Source organism: Pyrus communis, chromosome 16 (genome assembly GCF_041283825.1).
Source record: "Pyrus communis isolate YQ-2024b chromosome 16, ASM4128382v1, whole genome shotgun sequence".
Classification (NCBI taxonomy): Eukaryota; Viridiplantae; Streptophyta; class Magnoliopsida; order Rosales; family Rosaceae; genus Pyrus; species Pyrus communis.
This window is the reverse complement of record NC_142580.1, coordinates 7,718,189-7,732,852: the sequence shown is the minus strand read 5'-3', so window position 1 is coordinate 7,732,852 and position 14,664 is coordinate 7,718,189. Positions and strand designations below refer to the sequence as shown.

General features: G+C 36.9%; 1 protein-coding gene across 1 annotated transcript; it reads right to left on the bottom strand.

The window, feature by feature from the left end:
* Positions 1–8,158: 8,158 nt before the first annotated feature.
* Positions 8,159–13,583, bottom strand: LOC137730645 (coiled-coil domain-containing protein SCD2). Its single transcript, XM_068469618.2, has 17 exons — positions 13,004–13,583; positions 12,389–12,564; positions 11,975–12,050; positions 11,789–11,830; positions 11,638–11,700; positions 11,503–11,552; positions 11,392–11,419; positions 11,084–11,158; positions 10,726–10,836; positions 10,545–10,605; positions 10,197–10,313; positions 9,964–10,085; positions 9,705–9,774; positions 9,555–9,596; positions 9,180–9,220; positions 8,642–8,768; positions 8,159–8,525 (listed from the first exon to the last, which is right to left on the bottom strand). Exons 1-17 carry the CDS (start codon positions 13,373–13,375, stop codon positions 8,401–8,403), a joined length of 1,698 nt encoding a protein of 565 aa, XP_068325719.1. The 5' UTR covers positions 13,376–13,583; the 3' UTR covers positions 8,159–8,400.
* Between the last annotated feature and the right edge of the window lie 1,081 nt (positions 13,584–14,664).

Here is a 14,664-nt window from a genome sequence, read left to right as displayed (position 1 = left end):
AACAAAAATTTAGAGCTTCTCTGTAATCAAATCAACTAAGATTAAACTATTGCGCGTGTGCCCTAGCAAGCACTCAGCCGCAGAAGGCTATAAACCTCTATTTTCCCATGGTTCTGTGTGAAGTAGGACAAAACATATTCCGTTATTCCATGTCTTGTTTGCTTCTTCTCAGCCCTCGAGCTCAGCTTAATGTAAGGTCTCAATCTTTGCTCGTGACAACTTGGAAACTGTCCAACTTATTATTCATTTTATTTTTCCCCACGAATTAAATCCTAATTAATCCGCATGCAAAATTTTGTTTTTATCGTCGCCAAACCAAATGTACTTACCCGTTGCAGCAGCCAGCATCTCTGCAATATTTAGGTCACTTTTTTTAGGATAAAAAAAGAGAGAGTAGGGTTTCAATGGAAAGTACCTGTTCCTGTGCCCGACTTTGGTCGGGAAATGTGCCCAGAAATGGAAGTGAAGCAATGAGCATTCTGTGAGTTTGGAAATCGAAGCAAAGGCTTCACTTTTTTCTTCACCTCTTTTTTTTTTTTTTTTTTTTTAAATTATTCTTTATTTTAAACTTGATGGTTTTTTTTTCTTTCTTTTGTTATATTTTAGTTGTTTACAGTGGAAAGCTAGCCAACTTTCTGAATCAATAATATCGATTTTTCGGTTCTTATATTGGCCTAGACACGCATGGTTAGCACCCATAAATTTTGGTTTCACATTTGATTAGGGTTTCTGTGTGCAGATAAGTAAATGGCAATGGATTGAGATTTTTTTTCATTTCTTATTTAAAACCCTACAATGTTTCAATATACATTCATTCTAATACTTAGAAAAAGTACTTTATAGATGTATACAAGGTTGGTAGTTAGTTTGTGTCAGCAATAGACGTATACAGCAACTCTAATGACACATCCCGATCAGAATCGAGACGTGTTGGCCGTCACGTGAGAGTGATGTAGTCTAGTGCGCAACAGAAGTGATAATGATAAGAAAAATGTGAATAAATAAAAACCAAAACTAAACTTATTTAACTAGAGATACTATGTAAGTGTGTGAAAGTGCTCAAGTATATAATACACACATATCAGAGCATAGGTAAAACGGAAGTGCAGTCAAACTAACTAAGTACTAATTATACAAACAGGGAGAAGATCCCTACTTATTTAGTAGAACGTCAGAACCGCCGAGTAGTCCTCGTGAGCCACCAAAGATGAACAGCTACCTAGAACCTGGAGGGGTGCAAAACAGAAGGGTGAGTGGGCCAAAAAAAAAAAAAAACAAAACAAAAACAAAATGTTTGACACATTTATCTTTTCTAAACATAGTAACCTCTCTTCGTAAAACCCGTATAGTTTCCAAAAAATACTACTAAGTAGGTACGAAAAACCAATGCACAAGGCCAACGAAAACTAAAGCATGCCATGTCATAATATTTCAGTACTAAAAGATGTAAGCCAGGTGTGAAACCAATATAAAGTAGTATGCCAGTTGGAGTCACCTAACGTGACTTGTACGACTAGATCTATAACTCATCAACATATGTCTGCAAACGAGTCGGAGTCCCCTAATGTGACATGCACGACAGGTTGGGTGTAAATAAGTACGCTTAAGTGTTACAATCACAAGAAAACTGTGCGATAGATCGCGGGTCACCTACGAGTCGGAACCACCTATTGTGGTATGTATGACAAGCTAGCACCAAAACTTGGATCCAATGTGAGCGTGCGATGCTGGAGGTGAACAATCATGTGAAAGTTGTGCCCTGGCCTCGGGGTGCAGCATAAAAAGCTCTAAATGCACAAATGCATAGCAATATGCAATGCAACAAGACCAATCACATGTTAACTCACCTGAAGCTTACCTGAGCCTCCGCAGCATCAAATAGTATAATTCACAATTCATACTAATGCAACAATATAGTAATAAGCAGTATAGACATGGCATACAAGGCATAAATTCATTTAAAAACGTTTTCTGGAAATCGTAAGGCATATATATAAAGCAAATGCCCACTCACTGATAAGTAGCAGGATCGTAGCCCCCTTACTTCGCTTGTCCACGCTCGTCCTCGGGGTACACCTCACCTATATGCGATACAACTATTTTAACGTTAACTCAATAGCACATAAACAAAGTCTAGGATTAATTCTTCATATGTTGCTCAAATAGGATGTTTGAATATACCAACGTAATTTACTCGACAACACGAACACCCTCATATTTTTAGAAAAAAATTTGGACCTCGGACGCGCATCCACTCGCCATGTGTGGCCAGTGCCTGACGGAATTAACGGCGTTACCTGACGCCGTCAGAATATTCCGTCAACTTTGACGAAATATTCGCTTTCTTCTCCAGTCAACCTTGCCATCCGCCGCTGTCCGCCATCGCTGGCACCACCTTCTGTTTGTTGATTTTTGGAAAAATATTGCCGGATTTCTGGAAAATTTTCAAATCTTTATAACTTTGCCATTTCTTAACCAAAATCCATGAAATTTATATGGATTTAAAGCCCTTGAGGAGTAGGACAAAGTTGTACCTCTCAAAAGTCCAAAATCAAACTAAAATCGGCCTGAAAATCCCTCGAAAGTTCTGGCCAAAATTGAAACTTCTCGAACTCACTTGTTCTGACGTCAACTTCACTCCCAACTTACCCCAGGGTCTCTGTGGAGTTGCGTAGATGTTTTCTCGAGCCTTAAAGTCTCCTAACTCGGCCACAAGCACGACGACCCAAGAACCACTACGTCGGCGTTCAAGAGTCCACGGGTTAAAACTCGTCAAAATCCCAAACAATTAGTATGGCTAGGTTCGTGAAGTCACAAGAAAGGTGATGGTGGATTCTAAAAACTCGATCCATGCGAATTTGATGATAGTTGGGTGTATGAGTGTCACGTTGCAAAAAGGAGAAAAAGGGAGAAGGATCGAGAGAGAGAGAAAGAAAGAGAGAGAGAGAGAGGGAGAGAGAGAGAGAGAGAAGAGGGTGAGAGTACACGTGTGTGTGTCTGATTGGGCAGCATCAGAAAATGATATTTTCTGATTGGGCTACCGTGAGAAAGAGGGAGGGAGAGATAGGATTCTCAATTGGCCCAAGAAAGAAACCCAAAAATCTGATTGGGTTCAAGAACATTGGAACTATTGTGATTGGTGTACTCAATCCTAAAATATTTCTACCCATTTACGTATTCAAATAATCGTAACATTTTCGTTACGAATCCGATTCTGCCCTAACTTGCGTCAACGCGTTCATGACGCCGAATACGATTTAATTACGACGGCGAGGAAATAATTTAAAACTACAAATGTACATCCATGTCACTAAGCCAATGAGGACAATATTGTCACTTTACACTAGAGGGAAAAAAAAAAAATATATATATATATATATAATAATAATAATTTGAGACGGGTCGTCACATCTAATCACACTAATATCGTTGTCAATTATTTTTCCCTTTTTATCAACATGTCAATCCCAACTTAAGTCTATTAGAGGATCTCATATCCAGCAACCCAATCCTCCCTTTATTGGCCAGATTTGTAGGGGTATTGCCCGAGTTGCAGAGACACAAGGAGCAACGATGCACCAGTCGGAAACGAGAGAGAATGCAAATTTAGTATTATTTTAAGTTTAACATTATGCTAAATTCGCTCTCCTCCTGGCCAATGTTCATTTTGTTAATTTAGCTGGTGGGATTGCTAGTCTGTTGGACTTCCACTTTTTTCTCTTGGCCTGCTAAAATAGCAAAAAAAAACCTATTTAGCTAACTTGTTGGAAATGCTCTTAGCTTTGGACCAAAAAATATATCAAGTGGGAGTAGCTTAGCTAGGACTAATAACCCACGTTTAGTAGAGTCCAGAATTAAAATAAATGAGATTAACTCGGATTCGTATTGATTCCGCACCTCACTAAATGGCCTTATGTAATTCTGCGCGGCAGGGAGGGATTAAACGGGATTAGAAGTAGGCACGCGAGTTCTAGGCTTTCGTTCTTTTTGGATCTCGATCTGTTTCCATGATTGGGACGATGATGGGATTAGCATGGGTATGGCAGAAATATATTAGCATCGATTAATTAATTACAATTTGACGATAAATTAATTACAATTTCGACTTTAACTTACAATAAAATGGTTGCTTTGGATTACAACGGGCTGCCATCATCGCCCATATTAGCCATCAAATGCCTAAATTCCTTTCTCTTCTTCCATAAACCCTAATTTGTTTTGCACAATCAATCCATTGAACTCGGGCTAGAAGCAAATACAAAGAGGTGTGTGGTAATAAGCTTTTATTTAACTAAACCTTGAAAACTGAAATGTCTACAATACGCTTGAATTTAACAATTCTTTAACGGAATGGGCGAAATGAAACCAAGTTGACAATGTTAGTTTCAAAAGGTAAATTGAAACAAAACCAGTTTCAAAGGATAAATTGAGAATAAATGGCAGTTTTATGGGGCATTTCAATTAATATGCCTGATTATTATTATAATTTTTTTGTAATATTTTAGAATTAATATGATTATGTTGAAGTTCATCAATTCTAATATATATATATATATATATATATATATAAAGAAAGAATTGAATACTGCTTACTTTAATTGGGAGGACAGCTAAATTTAATTATCTTAGATCAGAAAGTGAAACCCTTCAAAGTTTCAGTTTATACTTTATATTCAGCTTATACTTGGAAAGCTTCTTTATAGATGTATATAAGTCGTTGTTAGTTGGTTTGTCTCCGCAAAAGCACGGATACAAGTCAGAAATTGGTGAAACCCTAAAGCATAAATACGTAAACTTGTAAAGTCAGACCTGCTTTTAACTTGACAAAATGGATGAATTGTTGACACAAGTGCAAACTAGAAAAAAGATTTGAGACTTTGAAGCTCTCTCTCTCTCTCTCTCTCTCTCTCTCATGTGTGTTTGTGCGGTGATGATGGGGCCAAGAGGGGAATGATTTTCACTCGAGCATGTTGGAGAAAACATGCTATGTAATGTGACATTTTAATTTTTTTACCAAAGCTAGACCACCCGATTTGTAGAGACCAAGGGCAAACCCTACCAAAAGGCACTGCCTTGCGGCACTTGCCGCCCACAGGGCCACACCATGCACGCCTCTACATTTTGATGTAGGAAGCCTCCTCACTTCCACCACGTTTGCCTTTTCTTTTCTTGCCGTCCTATCTCTACTAACTTCCACATCAACTTTCACAACTGTGGAGATTAAAAAAAAAAAAAAAAAAAAAGTATGTTTTAGATGAGAGTTCCAACTTCACCTCTTAATTAACCCAACGCATAATCTAATCCAGTGTAATGATTCCAGTGTAATAATTATGAGGAAAATCATGATGGATACGTCCAATTGTATGGTAATCTTTGAATTTCAGGTGTGTTTACACTATGAGTTTTGTATTAATGACACGTGTGATCATACTGTTCGAGGGAGTGTTTTGATCTAAACGCAGTCAATATTATGATATGTCAAGAAACAAAACTTGCCTATCTACACTGGCAATATTTTCCATGTAAGCAACCGGACTATAAGAAAAATAATTCAATTAAACAAATTATAGCTCCATATTTTTTAGGAAACTTTAACGAAAAGCTTTCGGTATTGTTTATTTTAACGAAAAACCATATTTTTACAAACTAAAAAATCAATCATGTTAAAACTTAAAGTTTTCAAATCATTTTCATTAGTTTTCCTTATTTTTTTTTTATACAAATTAGAATGATTGCGGTTAAAGAAACTAAGATCGGTTACATTTTTCAAAACTTTCCATGCAAATCAACATTTGCTATGAAAATTTGAAATAAGCAAAAGCATGACTTACCATTTTTTTTCCTTACATGGACTTCAAATGATAATATGTAGATTAATAGAAATCATATGAGCAAGAAATAAGAACCTTTTCAAAGACAGCTTTAACCTTATAGATATAAGGTGATGAACAAAGACTCATATGACATCAATTTGGCGTCCATGTAAGTTAGTAGTAAGTCAATCAAATGCTTAAGAAAGAGATCAACTTGATAGTTTGATAGACCGATAGGGCAACAATATATCAATTTGTAATTAATTTCTAGGGTTGTTTTTGCTAATTTGTGTAGGCCCCAATGCCTTTATTTATTTATTTTTTTTTTTGAACAAACGATATTATCTACATTAAGGGGGAGTAAGTGGCCAAGTCTCACAATGTGCTTGCAATAATGTAGTTCAAATTCACCTTGGACGAGAATCAAACTTAAGACTTTTTACTTATAAATAAAAAAAAATACCACCAGACCTAGTATTAAGTAGCGGCCTCAATGCCTTGTTACATAGTCAAAATCACAGATATGCAGATGAAATCATTCACCACAAACTTTAATTATAGTGGAGGAAGATTCTAAACAATGTTAAACATGTAGGGGTGTGTGTAGTGTCTATGGGGGTTCTAGATTAGGGTTTATAATAACCGTCTATTAGCAAAGAAGGGTCCCATTTCACAGAAATGGGAAGGGGAAAAACCGATAGGGAAGGGGAATTGGGTCAAATTCACCTTTAGGATTCTAGTGTCTTTCTTTCATTTGTACGCGAACCTTTTCACCATTTTCTTTTTCTCTTTCTTCTTTTTACTGGGATGGGGTGGGGGAGTCCACCCAGAAGGCCATGGCCCCAACGGGGGGCACTGCGTACTATTATATTCAAGTGCACATGCCTATCCTGCTAAGTGCTGCTATCCAATCCTCCAGAATACAATGCAAATTGTAGACATCTATCTCTCTCTCTCTCTCTCTCTCTCTCTCTCCCCTAAATTTGGTCCCAGTTAGTCGATCAGTTGCCCAACTCTCCTGACTCTTGTGGTAAGTTTATGTTATGGCCCCCGGGGGACACTTACGATATATATTTTAGTCACTGTGGCTAGTGGCTTCAACAAAATATGCAGAGCGTGCTTAGTGCCATGGACCGCGTGACAGAGACTCCAGTGAGAGAGAAGGGGAGAGAGAGTTTAGCAAATATTCCAAGCCTCCAACAGCCATTTACAACGCTCCATCTATGAGATGACAAAACCAATTTCCCGGCCTTATTCTTTCTTTCTCAAGCCCGTAAATGAAGTGAATCATTTTTTCATGTGTTTGGTTCAATTTTGGTAGTGCATATCCGCATTGCAGATGGGTGGGAAAAAATAAATTCTGAAAGAAAGCGCACCTTGAAGCATTATTTCTTCCCCTCTTGTTTGAAACATATTTTTCATCTTTCGTAGCGAACTTATACAGTTCTTCCTAAGCCATAACTAGAGGTGTCAAACGGGCGAGTTGGCACAAGCAAGACACGAGCACAGCCCATTTAAATAAGACACGGCACGACTCAAGCTCATTTAATTAAAGCATGGCACATTATGATTCGTAAGAAGTGGGCGGGGCAAGTCTAAGATTTTGGCTTAAAAGGCCGACCGGCCCATGGCCCACGATCTTAGTATTATAGTCTAATGGTATTCTTCTTCACTTGTAAATGAGAGATCTTAGGTTCGATTCTCGCCAAAGGCGAATTTGAACTACATTATTATGGTAAGGCCATTGTAAAACTTATAGCCCACTTCTCACCCCCTTAGTGTAGTACTATCATTTGTTCAAGAAAAAAAAATATATACATTTTAAGGTTGAGACTTAATATAAGTTATGTTTAGTTCAATAACATGTTCAAATCAGTTTTTTTTTTTTTTTTTTTTTAATAAAAAAAAAAAAATAATAAATTAACTAAAGTTTGTTTTGCCGAAACCGGCCAGTTTAGTGACCCATCATAGCACGGCCCTGGTTTTAATGGGCCAAGGCCACGATCTGGGCTGGACTTAATATTTTATTAAGTGCAGGATTCATTTATTAAGTGGGCATGCCCAAACATAATTCAAATCCACGTGGGGCTGGCTTTAAATTAACCCAGGCCGGCCCGGCCTGTTTGACACCTCTAGCTATAGCCCACAAAAGTCAAACATAAGTTTGGATAAGAAAAAAATAATATGCACAATAGCAAAAAGAGTAGAAACCATTTCCCTACCAATATGGGTGGGAAATATAATGCTTATGAGATCTCCTTTAAGTGTAGTACCAGCCCGCTATCTTTACAAAAATTGGAACAGACCATAAGAGTAGTAAAAAAATAGAACAGAAAAGGGCATAATACTGAAATTCCATCTGTACAAAAATTGGAACTGTTCGTGTTCGATTGCGAATATGTCTACGTATTACAAGAGACGAACTCACCTCTCGTGTATTAACTACGGCCGCCGTGTTAGGCAGAATCTCATAAAATTGCTCCAACAAAATCAGTTTATCGCAAATAATAAATGAACTAACAAGAAAAAAATGCAGGCAATAGCTGATCATAATACATCTAAGAGATATTTACTGTCAAGCATGGCTTCATTGTGGAGCAGATTTCTGCGCAACAGATGCGGAAGAGTACTCTTGATCGATTGCCTTGCGGGATTCCTCCCACAGCCGGCTCTCAATTCCCAATTTCCTGAGTTCCATCAACCCTTCCTCAACTGATCAAAAAACACGCGTATTTAGGCAAAAACCAATTAATTGAAATGGAATGCAATGATTTTGTGTGCAAGGACCGAGTGAAATCTAAAATTCTGAGAAAAAAAGTAAAACTTACCATCAACAGCATCATGTGAAGTCGGTGCATGCCTACTGCGGTTAATCCAAAACTGAACTCTTTCTTTGGCAATGTCCTCCTCTATACCAAGAACTTTGGCTCTTCTCCAAAAATAAGTAAGCCATGCCTGCGGCAGTTGAATACATTTAAAGTCATTACATTAACAGTAATTAAGATCTTGTCCTTGTGAAAAACGAATAGTACCAAAGAAACGCATAGACTAATATGTTTATTAGACCGAAAAACAAAATCACTAATAAATTTGAAGATTATGACAAGTGACTACTTGGACCATTTTATTAAGTTTCTATAGATCAAATGTATGTGGCAGTTGATTAACAAGCTGGTATATTTCTATCTATAGAAACCCTATTATTAAGTTGAGAATTTAGCCACAAAGGTTGGTCAGAATAGCATCCGTTAAATTGAACTTCAGCAATCAAGGTGTACATGTAATTACATAAATGCGTATACAGAAGGAAAATGATTTTGAATGAATGGGACACAAATACGAATAAAAAGAGACGAAATTTCAGACCTCCTTAAAAAGAACATCCTCTGACTCCTCTGGACTCAACTCTGCAAGAAAACATTAATATCAGTACACATTACATTACCACTATGACAAACAAATTTTTGAAAGCTATCCATCATTTGATTACGACGTAAATAAAACTGGAGATCTTATCGATTAAATTCACACAATACTTAAAAAGGAGAGAGTTAATGACTCTCTGCACAATGTTTTATGAGAAATTTATGTAATTTGATCGGGTGCTGATATATGTGACTATTTTGTCCCTATTCCATAATGTAGTACGTTAGTAACAGTTCCAAATTTTATTTGTTTATTTTTAAATATAGAAAACTATGGATAACCCAACGACTTGATATCTAAGAAAGAGAGGCATACCAATGGCCTCCATAAACTTTGGATCAACAGGTGATTTGATACCTGAAAAAACCCGTATGTGCATAAGACAGTAGGAACTGTAGATGATAGCAAATATCAGAAGAAAAGTCAACCATACATGCCAACATGATATAAAAACACAATGCATACCAGAGAATGATAATCGAGCAGAGTTTGGACGCCGTTGTTCAGCCAATGCAAGCACAATTTCATCCTCAACCTTCGTTGTACGAAAAATCATATATTATTGAGAAAACTAAAAAAGAGGCAGATTACTGAAAGAAAATCACTGAAGCAATCTAATACAGACAGTAAAAAGAGAGACAAATACTAATCTAGCATGGTGAGTCTGAGTCTGAGAATAACAAAATATGAGAACAAAACAAGATGGCAATGCATTAAAGTGCACCTTCAAGGAAGCCAGCTCTTTCAAGCCCATTTCAACTGCAAGCATACTCTCAATGTTTCCTTCTCCAGTTAGATCATTCAAGTCTTGCACCAGTTTGTTTCTCCTCTCAACATCATCATTACCTGTTCAATGTACGAAGAAGCATGCCGTAACTACAATGACCTACTCTTGTCACATAACCAAACAATACAAAAATATATACTAACAAAAAACACTGCACGATGATTACTAGCCTTTTTCCCAACGTTCCTCCTTAGCCTTTTGTCCTGCAGAAATGACGACCTCAAATGGGAGAGGAGCTAATGATGACCAGTATTCATACTTAGATACTGCAATATCTGCACATATACCTACAAGGCATTACAGAGATTGTGTAAAATTGAGTCAGATGAAAGGACAGATTGGTCTCTTTTTATTGTCTTGTATTAGTTTTTGTTTCCATTATTAAATTTAGTTTATTTTCAATAAAATAAAATGGAAGCAAAGGCAAACAAAAAAGGATTTCAATGAGTAATTAATTATCAGAATAAATTTAAAATGGACCACTGAAGAGTAAGACAAGTATCACGTAGAATAGATACCAAGCTTCGCAGCTAAACCCCAATTGCGTGCAAGCCAACACCTCTTGAGGACTACTTCTTCCTGAAATATGGATATAGATAATCAAAATCCTCCAGATGCTACTAATATGCTCTCTGCAGTGCGAAACTAAACAATTAATCACCAATGATTTCATATGCTCCAAGAAACGGGTACAAATACCATTTCTTCTTGAGTCAATATCATTCTTTGTGTCGTTGACTGTAAGGATTTCACTTCTGATTCAGCTCCATGAAGTTGTCTCATAACAGTGTCACTCGCTTCTTTTGCTTTCTGATTCAAGCAATTATGTTAAAGACAGAATAATAAAATATTTGCAGTGGTAGCAATAGAAAATTCCTCAAGGAGCCAATGAAGAATAAATCATACTCTCAATAAGCTTTTCCAAGTACTATTTCCTAAACATATTTTTGTACGGTGAATCTATAATATTTAATATTTTGTTATGCTTCAGCCTTAAGACTTGGATTTAGATTTCTTTTTTGGCAGACTGACAACGGCCGCACGGTAGCATGCTTACCTCAACTTCAGACCGAAGGGACGCAACTTCCTTATCGGCCTCATCTTTTGACTGTTTTGCATCTTTAAGTGCAACCTATAACAATAAAAAAAGCCTCCTTAGTTTCTTTGTTTTGTTTTGTTTTTTTGTTTTTTTTTATTTTTATTTTTATTTTATTTTTTTTGAGATAATTCATGTGCATTCTGGTTTAGCAAACTCCTGATAAAAGTTAAATAAAAACAAAAAACTTCAACCAAATGAGTTTGTAAGTAGGTTTGGCTTGTAATTAGGTGGGGCAAAAATAAAACATTTCAAGTTTCTACAATTACCTCTTTTTGCCGCAAGGCAGCTTCCTTTCTGCAAAGCAACAAGAAAAGATGTCATCAAAGGAAAATGAGAATGAAAAGGGCAGGCGTGAAGGTTAGTTAACTTTAGTACACCTGCTCAAGAATTTTGCATCCAAAGACAAGCCTTCGCCAAACGCAGTAACCTGAAGACTCACAAAAGCAAACTTCATGTTTAATAAAGGCACACTCTCAAACATTATGGGCAGATCATAATAATAGAGCACTTACCTGTTTTTCAAGTTCCCGAATTCTAGCCTCTGTCTCATCGCATCTCTCTTCTTCATGTCTAAGCTGTAAGATAAATTTCAGAATGGAATCAGTTACAGATAAGTTCAGTTAAATTAAATAATTAAGAAATAACAAGGATAACTTATTGCACCTTATCAAGAATATTCGAATTCTCTTCTTGTAGCATTTCAAGCTGCAATTTAAATAGTTAATAAGTACCACTCCAATGATAGGAAACAGAAAATAATTTCCTTATTTATCGAAAGTAGTATACAAATGACAAGTATTGAGATGTTAGGATAAAATAAACTCAAATAGATGTTATTCATTGACATACTTCATCACGGAGTGCAGAAGCGTCACGTTGATCTCCTGGATCTTTTGTTTTGTAATTTCCTATTTCTGACAAGAATCTGCAATTCATGCAAATCCATTATGTTCTAACTTTTATTATTCATTCATATAAAGGAACCCCCAATCCAAAAACCCGATAGGGGGTTATATATCATGCATAGAAATGAAACTATTAGCAAGACATTAATTGAACTCCTTAAATAGTATGAATACATTTGAAAGCCTGAACGAGAACGATAGTGAAAACTAAGGTAAACTATGCTATGAGCAAAGACATTAAAAGAATGCATAAAATTATTCAGTTACTCTATACCTAAACCTCTGAAATTCATAAAATAGTGGCAGACCTTCAAATGTTCAATTATACAAATGACACGAGAGAAAGAAGATTATTTACCTGTTCTCCTTTTTGCTATTAGTGGTGGGAGGATCCAATGGCGGCAGGGAAGTTGCTGTCCTCAGTGTTGTTCTATTGGGTGGTACCAATGGAGGTGCTGCACGAAGAGACATTGCTGGCCTTCCTGCTGATGTTGAGCGAACTTGTGGAGTTTCGTCTAAGGAGTTCCGAGCTAACTAATTAAAACATCAGAAAATTGAATTAGCCCTCTTCATTGAAGCCAAAACTTCCCCATCCATTCACAACACCATTCATCGACACACACATTCCTTTCAAGACACAAAAATAGTAAATGTCTACCAATCTAAGTTGTGTATGAACAAATCTAAACATCGCAGTCAATCAAACTTTCCACTCAGTAGAACTCTATATCCACACAAAAGGCAGCCTTTTTCAAGCTCAAGAGGGCAGAATTTCGCAAAATTCATCGTTAATCAGAATAGATAGAGCAATGTACTACCGGATTTCAAATACAAGAGCAACTAAATCCACATTCAGTTCTTCGTCCGCTCAAATTTAAGCACGATCTGATTGCATTTTGAAGAATTCATTCAACCACTCAGTACTTACAACCGAAAAAAAAAAGTGCACAATTGATAAAGCTCAGAGATTTACCGCGGGCGAAGGTGATCGAGTAGTGGACTTCAAAGACGGCGCCGCCGGCTTAGCACCGGGACTGTTGGTATTCCTCGACAGAGAGAGCGGCGGCGGAGCGCTGTACCGGAATCCTAGATCATCATCTTCGTCGTCGTCGTCGTCGCCGTCGGCGGTCTGAGAGGCCATGACCTGAGCGAGGCGCTGGGCCGCGGCCTTGGCGGCAAAGTTCTGAGTGCGTTTAATGTTGGAGATTCCGCTGGCGGAGGAGGACCGCGCGTGGTGGCCACGCACAGGCGACATTGCAGGAGACGTAGCTCCGCCGACAGTGGTGGCGGACTCGCTCGTCCACTGGCGGGCGTAGACCGGGCTGTCGGTTCGCCTCCGGTCCATGGAGTTGTAGTCAGTTAGTTAGTTAGTTAGTTACAGGCAATGGGAGGGGCCTAGATCGCGCTCTAGGATGTAGGGGTAGCGTAGGCGGAGACTCGACGGCTCCAAGGTCGGAGTTTTTTTCAGCTGAAGACTGAACCAGAGCATGGACAGAGAGATTTTGGGGGCCCTTGGATTGAGCAGACCGCTGTCTGTAAACTTAACGTTAGTCAGATATTGCATCACGACTTACGAGTAATTTATGATGGCAAATTGGTCTTTTTCCGGTGTAAATGGGTAATTAGATGGATAATTTTGGTAGAATTAGAGGGATAGCGTTTGTCTCTCACGGTGAACCTACTTGTCTCTCGCTTATAATTATCATAACAAGATTAATCTACTTGAGGTTTAATGATATTTTTCTTCATTGGTAAGTGAGTGGTCTTATATTTGATTCTCGTCAAAGACGAATTTGAACCACATTATTGCTAGCTCATTGTAAAGCTTAACTCATTTCCCCACCCCCTTAATATAGATAATATCGTTTGTTCAAAAAAAAAAAATTATATCTGCTTAAAATTATTCAATTTAGAGATTGTTTAGTCATTCATATGCATCAAATAAATTGATGATCGTTTAATCATTCATATGCATCAAACAAATTGATGATTCTTCATGAAAATGCTACTTCTTATCAAAACTGCCGATTGGTTTGACATACATGGTGACTAAAAGATCTCCAAACTAAATGATTTTTTTTTTTTTTGGTAAATATAGTTTTTAGATGATAATAAACAAAATGAACGGTTTTAATTATAATATTTGTACAGTGAATACACAGTAATTATAAATGAAAAGACAAATAAGTTTCTCCATAGAGGGAGGAATGATTTTAAGTTTGAATGGATAAATAAGAAAAGAAAAGTAAGATTGTTACCATAATTTTGGATTGGATATTGAAAATTATGATAATGAGGTTGAATTTGTTTTATATGTGATTTGAATATCATATTTGAGATAGAAAAATTTGCATAAACACCACTGTAAACTAAAGGACTTCCACTAAGAATTTATTAAACTAGAATTTGTTTTCAAGGAAGCGTAAGATATGTTCCACAAGCTTTAGTCTAATAAATTTTTAACCACAAGTCATAAACTTGAAAAGAAAGGAAAGCTCACCTAAGATGCAGATAATATATTTTAACAAAAATGTTACCACCAAGTTCATGTTTTCTGGTAATTGTACCATTCACACTAAATGGTGATAAAATCGGCAAAAAAAAAAATATATATATATATATATATAAAAACTT